The sequence below is a fragment of the Lissotriton vulgaris genome, chromosome 7 (genome assembly GCF_964263255.1).
Source record: "Lissotriton vulgaris chromosome 7, aLisVul1.2, whole genome shotgun sequence".
NCBI lineage: Eukaryota > Metazoa > Chordata > Amphibia > Caudata > Salamandridae > Lissotriton > Lissotriton vulgaris.
The window spans coordinates 465,175,642-465,189,066 of NC_141695.1; the positions used below are offsets into that span (position 1 = coordinate 465,175,642).

A 13,425-nucleotide genomic window follows, 5' to 3' on the forward strand; every position below is an offset into this window, starting at 1 on the left:
AATAGTCCCATTGTTATCATCAGTGCTATTCTCATTGTAGGCATCGGCACTAGTCCCATTGGTATCATCAGCCCTATTCTCATTGTTCTCATGGGCACTAGTCCCATGGTTATCAGGCTATTCTCATTGTTGGCATCAGTACTAGTCCCATTGGTATCATCAGTGCTATTCCCATTGTTGGCATCGCCACTACTCCCATTGGTATCATCAGTGCTATTCTCATTGTTGGCATCAGCACTAGTCCCACAGTTATCAATGCTATTCTCATTGTTGTCATGGGCACTAGTCCCATGGTTATCAGCAGTGCTATTCTCATTGTTGTCATGGGCACTAGTCCTATGGTTATCAGTGCTATTCTAAATGCTGTCATGAGCAATAGTCCCATTGTTATCATCAGTGCTATTCTCATTGTTGTCAGGAACATTAGTCCCATTGATATCATCAGCGCTATTTTAATTGTCATCAGCACTAGTCCCATTGCTGTCAGCAAGGTTACTTCCATTCACTTAGGACATGTCTTGAAAACACTGAAATGTGGTGCCTGTTGCGGTTGCTGTTGTCTTCCTGCAGATTTTGAAAAGCCCTTGCTGTTGACTTTACTTAAAGAGCAGATCTGCCTTCCGAAGAATGGACACAGTCTGGGTATCTGCTACAGGTGATTCTGGAAGGTAGCCAGGGGCTGACCAAAGCAACCTCCATGGGTGACAATGTATATGATACGAATGTTGTCTTCAGTCAAGCTTTACGATTTCACCGTCTGCCAATCACATAAAATAGGTAGACTTTGTTTTATAAACATCACTATCCTGGGAGGTGTGAAAGTAGCGCTGAACAAAACACGGCTTCTTTCATTTAGTTGCGTCCCTGAGAAATGGATCCAAAAACAAAAAAAAGGAACAAGCCCGCGCGCCACTGCGAGCCATGTGGTTTCAATTATCGCACCAGTGTCTGGGCACGATAATTGAAACCACATGACAGCCGGTGCGCGTAATAGACACCAATAGGCCATGGGTGGAGCAATGTGTCCGCCTTTGGCCTATTACGTGCTCTGTTGGTAAAAAACACGCACTCAAAGCCCAATAGCGTGCCACAAAAGGAAAAGTACACGCTTGTGCATGTGCCATTCCTAGGTCAGCTTCTGTAACCCCATTTTTTCCTTGCTAAATGTCTCACGCTGCGAGGCAATGCTGCACACTGCAACACTAGACGCGAGACCTAAAAACAATTCTAACAATGGAGTTGATGTCCATTTGCATTAACATCTCAAAAGCTACAGTTGGTTCTGCCGGGTAAGAACCATTACTTCAAAGTTATGAGCTTAATCATAAAGCATATATTTTGGTTTTTAGCAACAAAGCTAGAACACCAAAAGACAGACAATTTTATGCTATGAACAAAGTATTTACTTTTCGTTCTATAATGCAGTGTTATTATGCATTCTGCGATGAGGCGGTCTATAATTCAATTCAAGATTGGAGTGACCTTCATTATAGTGAGAAAAGGTGCTCAGTGACAGGGGTGAAATAAGGGTCGTTTATACATAGGCGAGACAAACTTTATGTACAAAATAGAAATTAGCTAAAACTAGTCAGTATAACGAATAGCACAGCGTCTCAGGTAGATACATGGTTGCTTGCTAATTTAGAACCAGAAGACCTGATGGAACTGAACCAAAAACCAACATTGACGTTTCGACCCTGACCCTGACGTAAGTATTATTTAAGAAAGAGTCCTGACGGGTCTTCTTCAGGACAAGGTGAAAGATGAAAGGGGAAGACAGCCCAGTTGTGGGGACAATTCTCCTAAAACAGCCTTGAGGGATATCAAAGACTGGCTGGAAGACTCCCAAATGCATTGCATCTCAAAATGAATCTGGAGTTAATAGCCGTTTCAATCTAGGCAAGTAAATTAGATTACTGTGGGAGATGGCAGCTGTGGGAATCAATCCGCCCTCAAAAGGAACATAATGAATATTTAGTCTATTCAATCCGAACTGAATCCTGGCGATACAATGCTCTTGAGTCGCATCCAGCAGCCTCGAGGGAATCTGCTAGACTGCCGGTAAATAAGAGGTGGAACCGGTAAAGCCTGACGTCAGCTTGACGTGCAGGGGAGACCTTGTCCTGAAGAAGACCAGTCATGACGCTTTCTTAAATAATGCTTACGTCAGGGTCGAAACGTCAACGTTGATTTTTGGTTCAGTTCCATCAGGTCTCTTGGTTATAAATTAGCAAGCAACCGTGCATCTACCAGAGACACTGTGCTCTTCGTTATACTGACCAGTTTTAGCTCATTTCGCTTTTGTAAATTTTGTATGTATATGTATAAACGACACCCACTTCATCCCTGTCAATGAGCACCTTTTCTCACTATGTTGAATGTCACTCCAATCTTGAATTGAATTATTGACAGCCTACTCACAGAATGCAAAATAACACTGATTTATAGAATGAAAGGTAAATACTTTGTTCATAGCATAATTTCATCTGGCAATAAACTTCAGAGCTATATAGTGCTTCCATTTTTTAATCATCTGTAGACATCTAAAAGAAAATGTTTGCCCTTCTTAAACTGTATTGTAAACCACTGCAGTAATAATACTTATTCCAGTATGTATATGAATTTCCTTACCTGGCTTTGTGGACAATGTACAAGGTCTTGAACCTTCCTCTCTGTGATTAGAAAACTGTGCAAACTTAACGCAGCAAAAGAAATAGGTTTGCCTGTTGGCCCTAATTAGGAGTTGGAATGTTGGTCTCGTACTTGCGTTTATTAAAAAATTGGCAAGACCTACATAAAGATCATTTCCTTAATGCAATCAACCACAGATTATGATGGTAACCGTGTCGAAGCAATAAGGCAATTCCAGAAAAAGGTGGCTCCTATATAGTGTGCTCTTGCTAAGTTTGGATGACAGTATATTCTTACATTCATAGCATCTGGAAAGTTATTCTAGCTTATATAACCACATTTACATCACAAAAAGTATATTTTAAAGACTTTGTTGGCAGGATAAAAGAAACTGGAAACCCTTTTAGCCCAGTAATCAAGCCAGGTCAATGCTGATAAATGCATTATCGCATCAGTCTCGCCAGTATTTGAAGTTCAGCTACAGAGATGTTTAGCACATTACAGGAGCACATCCTAATTAAAGTGATTCCCTGGGTGGGTAGCCTAAGAAGCAAGTAAATGTATGCAGTGGACCAACAGACATGATCTAAATGCTCACAATTCGTAAATGGCACACGGCCATCAAATTTGTTTTTCACCTAGTGACAAGCCATGGTCCTGGAGCAGTTAAACAATTTGATCTCCTACACCAATCAATGTTTGCTCAAAGGCAGGTAGATTTTGTGCTTGTAGAATTGCTTACAACAGAATGAGATTCATGGGGTTATTGACAACTTAGACTTACTGTTTATTCCATCTTTTGGGTCTAGCATTTGCTAATCCATTGGTCTTCTTTCCCTGAAGTTTATTCTTCCTTCTAAGTGGCCTAGGAAGAGCATCAAACATGGTAGGCACAGCATCTTCTTTCAATCTGTGATATCCACTGTGAAAACACATACAGCAATGATTGTGGGAAACTTGTCAAGCCAATATTTGTATTATTAATTGCCCTTACGATACAAAAATAGAGATATATATTCCACAACAATGTTCTATATGAAGGGAGAAACCACTGCAACTTCGTTTCAAACAGATGAAATTTTAGTCAGCACCATCCTTCTCATATCTGTATATTCTAATATTTAGAAGCAAACCCAGTGGGCATTCTTTAAGAACAGATTGTTTAATGTACGTTATAAACCTGCTTTGAGGACATTTATGCAAAATATGGATTACGTTACTTTACCTGCAATCATCTATTTGTTGCATAGAGTAATGTAGATTCACAAGTTCTGCATACTGCTGCCACCTAGTGTTGGGCTCAGGCACTCGCCAACTTATTTTTCTTGAAAGAAATCTTTCAAGTCACAAGGTCTCAACTGATTCCTTCTTGGTCATGAATGTGCATGGTCACGACTTCATTTATTTTCACCCAGCAGTGAGATTAGGTATGGAGTAGCGAGTAGGATAGATAGTAACTATGCGTGAAAAAAAGGGGAATGTGGAAAAGGTCAAAGATATCTGTAGCAAACACTGGCTTCCTGGGAAGAGGATGGGCGCATGTAAATGTACAGCGATATATGCAACAAACAAATGCTTACAGGGTAGGTAACAATCTGTTCGCAACATGGGTTGCGGTTGATACACATGCTCAACATCGACTGCAAAGCAGTACTCCCCTAAGCAGTGGCTAGCTAGTGGATGTGGCAGAGGTCTGAAAAAGAGTCCCACGGAGAGTTTGACCAAATCTAGCTTGCTGCTTTGTAAGAATGTCCACAGAATAATGCATTGTGAATGTGTGTGGACTGGCTAACGTAGCAGATGTGGGTATATTCCCAACAAAAGTCATAGTGGCACTGTTTTTAAAGGTGGGGTGGGGTCTGGGGAAAGAAAGTAAGGTTTTATATTTAGCTTTAGCATAACAGGTTTGGATACATTTAACAATCCACCTGTGTGAGAAAGTGCAATCTTTCTTGCATTGGTATGCCCCCACTTTTTGCTGAACTGCTGATGTGCCCTGGGCTCCTGCCAACCAGGTACCCAGGGGGCCTGTCTCCCTTCCCTAAAACAGTTTTGAACCTAAAACCCAATTGGGATCTCTGGCCACCTGTCAGTCCCTAGTAAATGGTACCCTAGGTACCCAGGGCATGGTGACCAGAGAAGACCCCTATGGGCTGCAGCACTTATTGTGCCACCCTTAGGGGCCCTGCACCCAGACACCCACACCCTGCCTTTGCAGGCTGAGTGTCTAAGTACAGAACTAAACAAAGTGTCGACATGGCACATGATTGCCATGCCCACAAGACCTACTGCCCTGGCATAGCTCAGTCACCCCTCTAGCTGGGTGTCCTATGCCAGTGGCATGGGCACCGGTGCATGAACCCTGTACCCCTACAGTACCCAGGGCCATTCCTGGACACTAAGTGCAGTGCTGCCATTAAGAGTATATGGTGCTGGGAGGTCGACATTACGAACTCCACAGCACCATGATGGCCCCACTTAAGACTGAGAAGTTTGGTATAAAACTTCTCAGCACATTAAACCTGATGCCAGTGTGAGATTTGATGTAAAATTCACCAGAGGGCATCTTAGAGAAGCCCCCTGAAACCTAACCTACAATTCACGTCTGGACTGAGAGGCTGCTTAGGCAGCCCCACAGCAGACATGTTGCTGGACCCCTGAGTGGAGAGCCCCCCGCTCTCCTGGGCCTGCAACAATACACATCCTGGGCGAGGTGCTAGGTGTCCTCCCCCAGGATGGGCAGGGGGAAGTTTCAAAGGCATGCCACTTCTGTGAGCTTCTCCAGACCATTTGCTGTACCCAGCAACTGGCTCCCACCGGTTCTAACCCCCACTCTGGCGGGAAACCCTACGTCAAGAAGGGGGGGGGGGCGGGGGGTGTCAGCCTGTGCCAACCCCACCCCTCAGGTGGGAGAGGCGCTGTGAAGCACGACCCCGGGCTCCGGCCATCTTGAAGATGGGGAGCCCTGCCCAATCACAGCTAGGCTCCTGCCCCCGTCCCACAGGAGAGGAGCAGACTAGGGGGTGTACCCACCCCAGGACAGGGACCTATTGGTCCCTGCCCTTGCCCTACCTGTAACCCCCCCCTAAATTCAGTATTTAGGAGCTCCCTGAACCTTCCTTCCTCAGATCCAGATGAGAAAAGAAGAAAGAAGATCAAGCAGAAGAAGACCCGTCGTGCAGCTGCTAACAGGACGACGCCCACTGACTTGGCGCCAGCCCTACCGCACTGTCGATCATGGAATGTGCTTCTGCTTAATCCTGGCGACTCCTGCGGACAGCAACCTTGGGACCCCCGGAGGACCTGCCTGCCTTGACCCTCTTGAAGACTGGGACTTACATAAGCAGAGGCTCTGCTTCAACAACCATACCCCTGGTGCCAGCCAAGAAGCACCAGACCAACCCACTCTGCACCCACCGAGCCCTGCTTGTGCCCGAATGATCCAAGACCACAAGGACGTCCCCCTGGCGACTGGGACCCGAGGTCCAGTGCCCAAAGACCTTCCTCGACGAACCAGACGATGCCTGCAGCCTCAGAACCAGGGACCCCTCCAACAGCGACCAGCGGCGGTCGGGCTGCAAATGGTGGTGTTGTGGGGAGAATGATCTTTTAGGTTCATTTTCTCAGCGACATTTGTGACAGGTCTTATTCTGTGGGGACCTAGGGTGGTAGCCTGAGGAAGATTCTGTGAAATTTTCCCTTATCTTCGTACGTCGAAGCCGCTTTCACATTATAGATACTGGTACATGGCTACAATATTGACAGCAATGCATTATTTTAAAATTGCTCAGCAACACTCATGCGCAGCCCACAAGTTTCCTAGTCCCATGTGCTGCTCGAGCCCATGTATTTTTGGGGTGGGTGGGTGGGGGGGTCGGGGGAGGGGGGGGGGGGTTCGGGTTGATTCTAGTACTTGTATTCATGTGTATGGCATTACAGAAGAAGAACAAAAATAATAAGGACTACCACTTCCAGAATTTATAAAACAACAGCCCTAGACAGGCTCTGCACCCCAGGCATGGACCTGTGAAACTATGCTATGTGTACCACGTCTGGGGAGCATCTCTGAGCTTTATGTACCGCACCATGCCCTCTGAATGCGAGCAGGAACCAAAGTGAATCAGTGAACCAAGGCCCGGATCAGGAAGGTCTATGAAACGCCTCATAAGTCCTACACCTCAAGACAATTCCATGAGCAGCGCGGGGTGAGCAGGTGTGTTCAGCGGGGATGGGGATATGAGATACCAGGAGTGGAGCTCTCTGACTTGCATAACCATCCCACGAGCCGTTATAGTAATGGACTGACGTTTGATTTTTGATTGCATTATTTTTACCAACATCACTTCTCGTGTTATCATTGATGTTACATTTTGCGACACGTCACTTTTTGGACTGTCATCAAATATATGACTCCTACAGATTTTCAGACCTTGAGAAGCTGCCAAAGAGCAAGTTGTGCTGTAAAAAATAAACAAAAGTGTACGCTTTAAGGCAGATCACCCTGCAACTGAGGAACTACCCACCTCGGCAGTGTAGTCCACCTTCACTTTCGTGATGGTCCACTAGCAAGGGTCTTCTCTTCTCTGCAACCACGACTTACGGGTCACAATCCGCCCGATGTCGAAGTGACGCAGCCCGCTGATGAGGGAGAAGAGGCGGCTTTCTTTGCGAACCTCCTCCCAAGCCAGCACGGGTAGCCGCTTTCCAGTGAAGGGTCGGATCATAGTTTGGTAATTCAAGGCATAGCGCTGCGAATCACGCGGGCGATTCTTAAGAGCCCGATACTCGCGAATCTTGTGAGCCGTCTCGGATATCTGCCGCAAGCGCTTCTTCCGAGCCATTGCTAAATCAAAATGGGCACGGAAACACAATCAGAAAACACAAGGATAAGCCTGAGGCTTTGAAGTGTCCCGCTGCACCTTTCACATAATAACCTGAATTCTGGCTTTTGCTATGATGGGACACAGAATGACATTGTATGTGACGGTAAGAACTTTCCATCCGAATCTGTTGCCGAAGGGATGGAAAACCAGAGTACCTGCACCTATGGTTTGAAGAACATACTGTTGGTGGGAGCAGCCATTGTAAGGTCATTAAGGACAGTGCACCTGCCTAAACAGACCAACTGTGAAACGGAAGTTCAAGGTCACTAAGGATTGGTTCCCCCAGGTGACGATCACGGAAAATAAGTTAGCCTTTACTCATAGGTGCACTTTATTTCCCGCCGGAAGCAGGCGGGTTCTTTGTCTTAGTGTAGTAGGTTTGTATTTCTCAAAATAAATCGACTTCAAAAGACGAACTGAGTAGCCATGTTGGAATGGGGGAACTGAGCATATCGTATCCTATACTTAAAGAGAAGTAATCCCCGTAGTGATTTATATTCCACTAAAACACCGGAATGAAAACTTATAGCATTCTATGATCAACAGTCCGACTATTTAGAACAGTTACCACATCATCATTTTCAATATTGGAATTTACTATTCTCATCCTTATTCTGCGCATTTCGTGTTATGGCTGTACGTCATATTTGAGTTAGCCGTCGTATAAATGATGAGTGTGACAGTAAAGTGTGTCCCTCCCTTCTGGACCCAGACCCACATCACCGGTTCCACATTACAGTCTGTGAGAAAATTCAGCACAGCGATTTTCTGGAGTTTTAAACGCGTTTTGTTCGGCTGCAATGGAAATGTAGAAACTGGGCTTCGATGCAGACAAGCGAGCAGCAGGAACTCTGATCAGCGGAACCGTAGTTGGGTGCAGTTTGTGCAGGGAGTGGAAAGGAAGGAAACCAACGGAAGTGTGTTTATGTTTGGTGTTTTGAAGTGACACCGTCTGAACCATGAGCCTCGACATCAAATAGTTTTTTTCATCCGAAGACTTAGACTAATTTGTTTAAAACGACTAATAGGTCAAAAATTAAACCTTTTTTCTGCAACGTTAATGTAGCATCAGTCTGAACAATCTAATTATGTAAACTCAAACATTAAAATCATCTTGTTTCTTTTTGTAATGTTCGTAAAATGCAAAATCCATGCTTTGGAAAAGGGGCGATATGTTTTCGGCTTGAGCAGGTTACGGGTACTGACTAGAGCAGGGAACAGAGGACACCACCATCTTTCTCCGAGGTCATGCAGAAATGCCTCGGAGAAACACGCCGTCATTTTCTGACTAGGGGGCGAGTTTTTCTCTCTCTCCTCTTCCCATTGGCTGGAATGTAAAATTCCAGCCAAAGGGGAGAGGAGAGAAAGAACATGAAAAAACACACCCCCGAATCGAAAAAGACAGGGCTTAAATGGACAGACGCCCCTCTCCTCCAATGGCTGGCCTCCGTTTAGGAAGCCAGACAATATAGAAGAGGTGCGGGTTCAAGACCCGTCTAGAAAACATTAATTCTCTGACCGAGACTGCGCAAGTGCAGCCTACGGTCCTAGACCTAAAATAATGGCCAAGGCAAACTCAGTTAATCCTCAAAGCAGCTAAACCTTTTAAGACAGAAAAGATTGTCAAACATATATGGCCCACATCGTTTACGGCAGTGACGCCTGTGATTAAGACAATCCAAAGCAAACCTACCTCATCCCCACCACTTCAAAGCAGCTCTTCTCAAAATGTCTGGAGCAAAAATATATATACTCTGACGTTGGATCCCAGAGACCTGTTCCACTGGAATCTGTGCGGCAGCAGTTTGCCAACCAGAGGATTCGGCGGGGGTTCTCCTTTTTCGGTAGTCTGCCAATTAATACGTTTTTCAAAAAAACATCATTAGAAGTATATCGACTACTTCATTATAAAAGCACACATCAAAATGTTCATAAAAAAAAAACACATTACAGGTGAGGCATTTACCTGAAACATTATTATGACTAAAATGCAATTTGGTTTCCTAATTTATTATCAGAATACCAGTAATAACACATTGCGAGCCAATTGAAGTAAAATTCTAGCCCACTAAGATTAATAGAATATGAATCCATATAAAAACAGTATCTTCTTTAATATTATAAACACGCAGTATGCCCTAAAAAACGTACAAAATATAATTACAACTCATGATAAACTATACTAAATGAGTTCTGCAATTCCAGTAAGTAAGGATCAATGACAGATATATGTGCCTCGCGTTTGATTTGAATCCCAAACAGATAAAAGAAACCATTTTTGTAAATTTCTTAAAATGATAGTTGCTCAGAGAACAGGAGCTTGTACTGCAATGTATTGGATATGTTGTGATTAGTGAGAAAAGTCAAAGGATAGTGTATTAGAAACAGTTGACAGCAGTGTTAAATGCACTATTCAAGCAGATTAGTGAGGATCAGAAAACTAACAGAAAAGTCTGATAAAGAGGTTCACATATGTTTCAGGCCGAGAAGCAATCTTCTAACTTGCCTTCTTCATGGTACAACAGAGTTCAGTATATTAGAGACACTGACACATTAATAGTTGACAAAGTCCTATATGCAGCCAACTGTTGATGTGTAGAACCAGGGAAAAAGCTTGATGATAAATCCATTTATAGGGAGAGCAATAATCAATTGGTGAGTATTAAGTTAATAAACAGAAACAATACACCTCTCAATGGGCATTTCCTCGAGCATAGGGGATTAAGAAACATGATTTCAATAGGGAGTATGATCAGTCTACAGTACAGTAAATGTCAGATGTTTTGTCAATAAATGTAATCCGATTAATCATGGTTGAGTTTGATTTCACCTCCACTGGCGTCATAAAAATGTAGGCCTACTTGATCTTCTGAAGACAAAATAGTCTGCAAAACTCTTCAGTAGTATTCTAAATATTTGTAGATCCTTAAGGATGGCCCAGAGTAGTCTATGACTATCCATTGGATTGTTGGAGATGAATGCCTACCATGAACATGACTTCATGATTTCCACAAAGAAATGTAAGCTGTTCATCAGGAAAAAAATAATGATATATCCGGAGTGATAGGGGAGGACATACTTCTCAGCTGTTTATACGGCTTTGGGGACTACCAATAAATGAAACTCCAATCAAGTATGCTGTGCAGTGGACTTGCTACACGATGAGACTATAGTATTGTGTTTTGTGTCAAAACATGTATCTACTATCCTATAATCTTGACTGATTCCTGTGTCTAATACCTGAATTAAAAAAAGAGACTTTTTTCCAACTTTAGCCTGCCGGAAAACAGCCAAGTACGTATGGAGAAATAACTTTTGCTCTCTTCGGTTCCTCATTTTCTGTTTCCTAAATGGAAGGAAGATACTATCCACACTGACCTGTGAAAGGAGACACCCTTGTTTCTGGTTTCCTTAGTGTCTCTCATGGTGCAGCCAGCAGCTGAACAATGCCGTGGCATCTGTAAATGGAACCCCACAGGAAGAAAAGACAAACATCAAAAGATATGAAAGCACAAAAATACGAATGGTAGTAGGCTTCAATGGGAATGAAAAATAACAAAATTATCGACAAGTTAGCACACAAGTACAAAACTGTGAACAACTAAATAACAGTCCCCACAAATAAGACAGATCTAAAACCTATTAAAATGTGCAGCAAAAACTTATCACAGTCAACGTATACAACACTTCTGTCCACAAGTCCTGGCAACATAGTAGATCAGTTCTCAGCTAGTTAATGCATTATATATCAATATTTTTTTCCACTGCAAAAATAACCCCAGCTCATGCAAACATTAGCGCAGTTATTCACACCACTTATATTTCATAATAAATATCAATCCTTCAACTAGGTTAGCTTTTGTCAAATAGATCGCTAACACAATTTCCTCAAGTTACAACTGCCAACTGACCTGGAAATGACAGGTTTATGTGGGATGGGAAGAATATCAACACAACAAAATGATGTTACATTCCAGCCCATGGTGAAAATGATTGAAGGCCTTTAACATCTAGCGCTTCGATTAAGGACTTGAATAAATAATTGTGGATGTAGGTTAATTTAGCTAAGCATACACTAAAAGACTTGACTTTCCAAAAGAAGACCTATACCTAAAAAGTAATGCTGTGATAGCATAAACAGCTAAGCTATTCAACCAGGTCACCGGCGGAATACTTTTCTATCCCAGACTGGCAACTAAAGCAGAAGTGCTGAAGTATTTTATAGGATGAACATGCATTAAGTATTCAGACCTTAAATAGCTCCGCCATCATTCTGTAAACGTAAAACAAAAGGGATACTACTGCGGGTTACAGGGCACCCTTCACTCAGTAACGCATTCAATATTACAGAACACCCATTAAAATGTGGCACCACACCACAGGTAAACAGTACAAGCTGATCACTTCAAGCAGCAAATCTGAGACACAAGAGTGCAGGCCCAGCCAACAGGTTTAATTGAAAAGTATTTTTTATGGTTATTATGGGGAACTTTACCTTTGAGGGTTTTACACGTGGGAACAATGTTGGCACAGCAGTTTCTCTTAGGCGCACAGTCTGTCCAGTTCGATCAAAGTCTTTGTCCTGGAAATGCTGCGAACAGAGGGAGCTGTGCACAGAGGGTGTCCAATTGCTATCAGCAGTAGAATGGGAAAGGGCCACAGCAGCTACCCACAGCTCTCGGCGACCCTCTTCCTTTGGGAACCTAAAGGTACAAACATGAGACAAACACAAATTAGTGACAAAACATCTAAGTAGTGGAATGCAAGAATAGAACACTTTATTAAGAGAAACAAATGAGAAGATAAATATAAAGGCACTCTATCGCCAGTTACAGACCTCTAAATAGGAATGTAGATGGAGAGATAACATTGGGTACGATAATGTGATAACCAGTAGGGATGAGCAGCAAATCACAGTTGCCAACTGTAATCAATCCTGTTTTACAAATATATTCGAATTCATTGCACGCTTATCACATCAGAACGCTTGTTTCTGATGTATAAATAAATGCAATCCAAAGCACTAAATAGGTTTTGTTCCAGGCCTTCTCTGAAAGCATCTAGGTGCCACAATGGTCCCAGCTCATTCTTTACCTGTGAAAAGTAATGCCCCTGCGCTTGCTGGTCGGGGTATGGCGATTGACGCAGTTAGCTGCTGAACAAGTCCGCACCATTTCCTTTCAGAGACTGGCAAATACTTTTCAGTGAATTTCATTGCCAGGGTCATCTCACTGCACCTACAAAAAGCATACAAAAAATAAGAGATGGAAGCATAGTGAGAATTTGCAAGCTAGTATGCATGGACTATGTAATCTACGATCGGTGATCTCAGAACCATATGGTGTACATAGGTAGCTAATTTTCACCATCCACAGTCTGAAGGTGTGGCATAAGCTAACAAACAAGTCGAAAAGACTCTTATCTAACTGATCGATCAACTGGACTTATCACCCACAAATTCCTGCAAACCACAAATGATTTTACCCTCAGTGCTGCCCACATCAGACAGAAAAAAACTCAATCTAAAAAAAGGATACGTGAAGGCAAAAAGGAAACCTAAGCCAGTTAAGCTATGTTCATTTATTTGTAGAGTACTTGTATGTCAAAGCATCATGGCACTATCTGAGAACACAAAAACATAGTAACTTTTCAGTAATAAAATAGAATTTTATTGAAAAGATTTACTTTGAGCAGCCCAAATAACCTTTTAAAGTATTTTTCTACAGGAAAATCGGATTTCACCCAAAGAGATAATCGAAGTGAATTCTAGCATTTGGAAGGGACAGTATTAATTAGGCATTTTACAAACCTCAATCTCAGTACGAATAAGTAATCAGAAAAACTGAACAGTCGAATCGATCTTATGAACATTATAACATCACACATTGCCAGCACTAACACCAAACTAGAA

At 42.9% G+C, this 13,425-nt stretch overlaps 1 protein-coding gene across 2 annotated transcripts in view; it reads right to left on the bottom strand.

Annotated features, from left to right (window-relative positions):
- The window catches only part of THAP7 (THAP domain containing 7), a 101,667-nt gene that overhangs the window by 31,180 nt on the left and 57,062 nt on the right, over positions 1-13,425 (bottom strand). For both annotated transcript variants that reach the window (XM_086930508.1, XM_086930509.1), the window contains exons 2-6: positions 12,609-12,751; positions 12,010-12,217; positions 10,893-10,972; positions 9,208-9,363; positions 3,416-3,553 (exon numbers count right to left, since the gene is read on the bottom strand). In XM_086930508.1, the coding sequence (XP_086786634.1) occupies positions 3,416-3,553; positions 9,208-9,363; positions 10,893-10,972; positions 12,010-12,217; positions 12,609-12,688 (662 nt within the window). In that variant the 5' untranslated portion in view covers positions 12,689-12,751. The remainder of the gene's footprint in view (positions 1-3,415; positions 3,554-9,207; positions 9,364-10,892; positions 10,973-12,009; positions 12,218-12,608; positions 12,752-13,425) is intronic.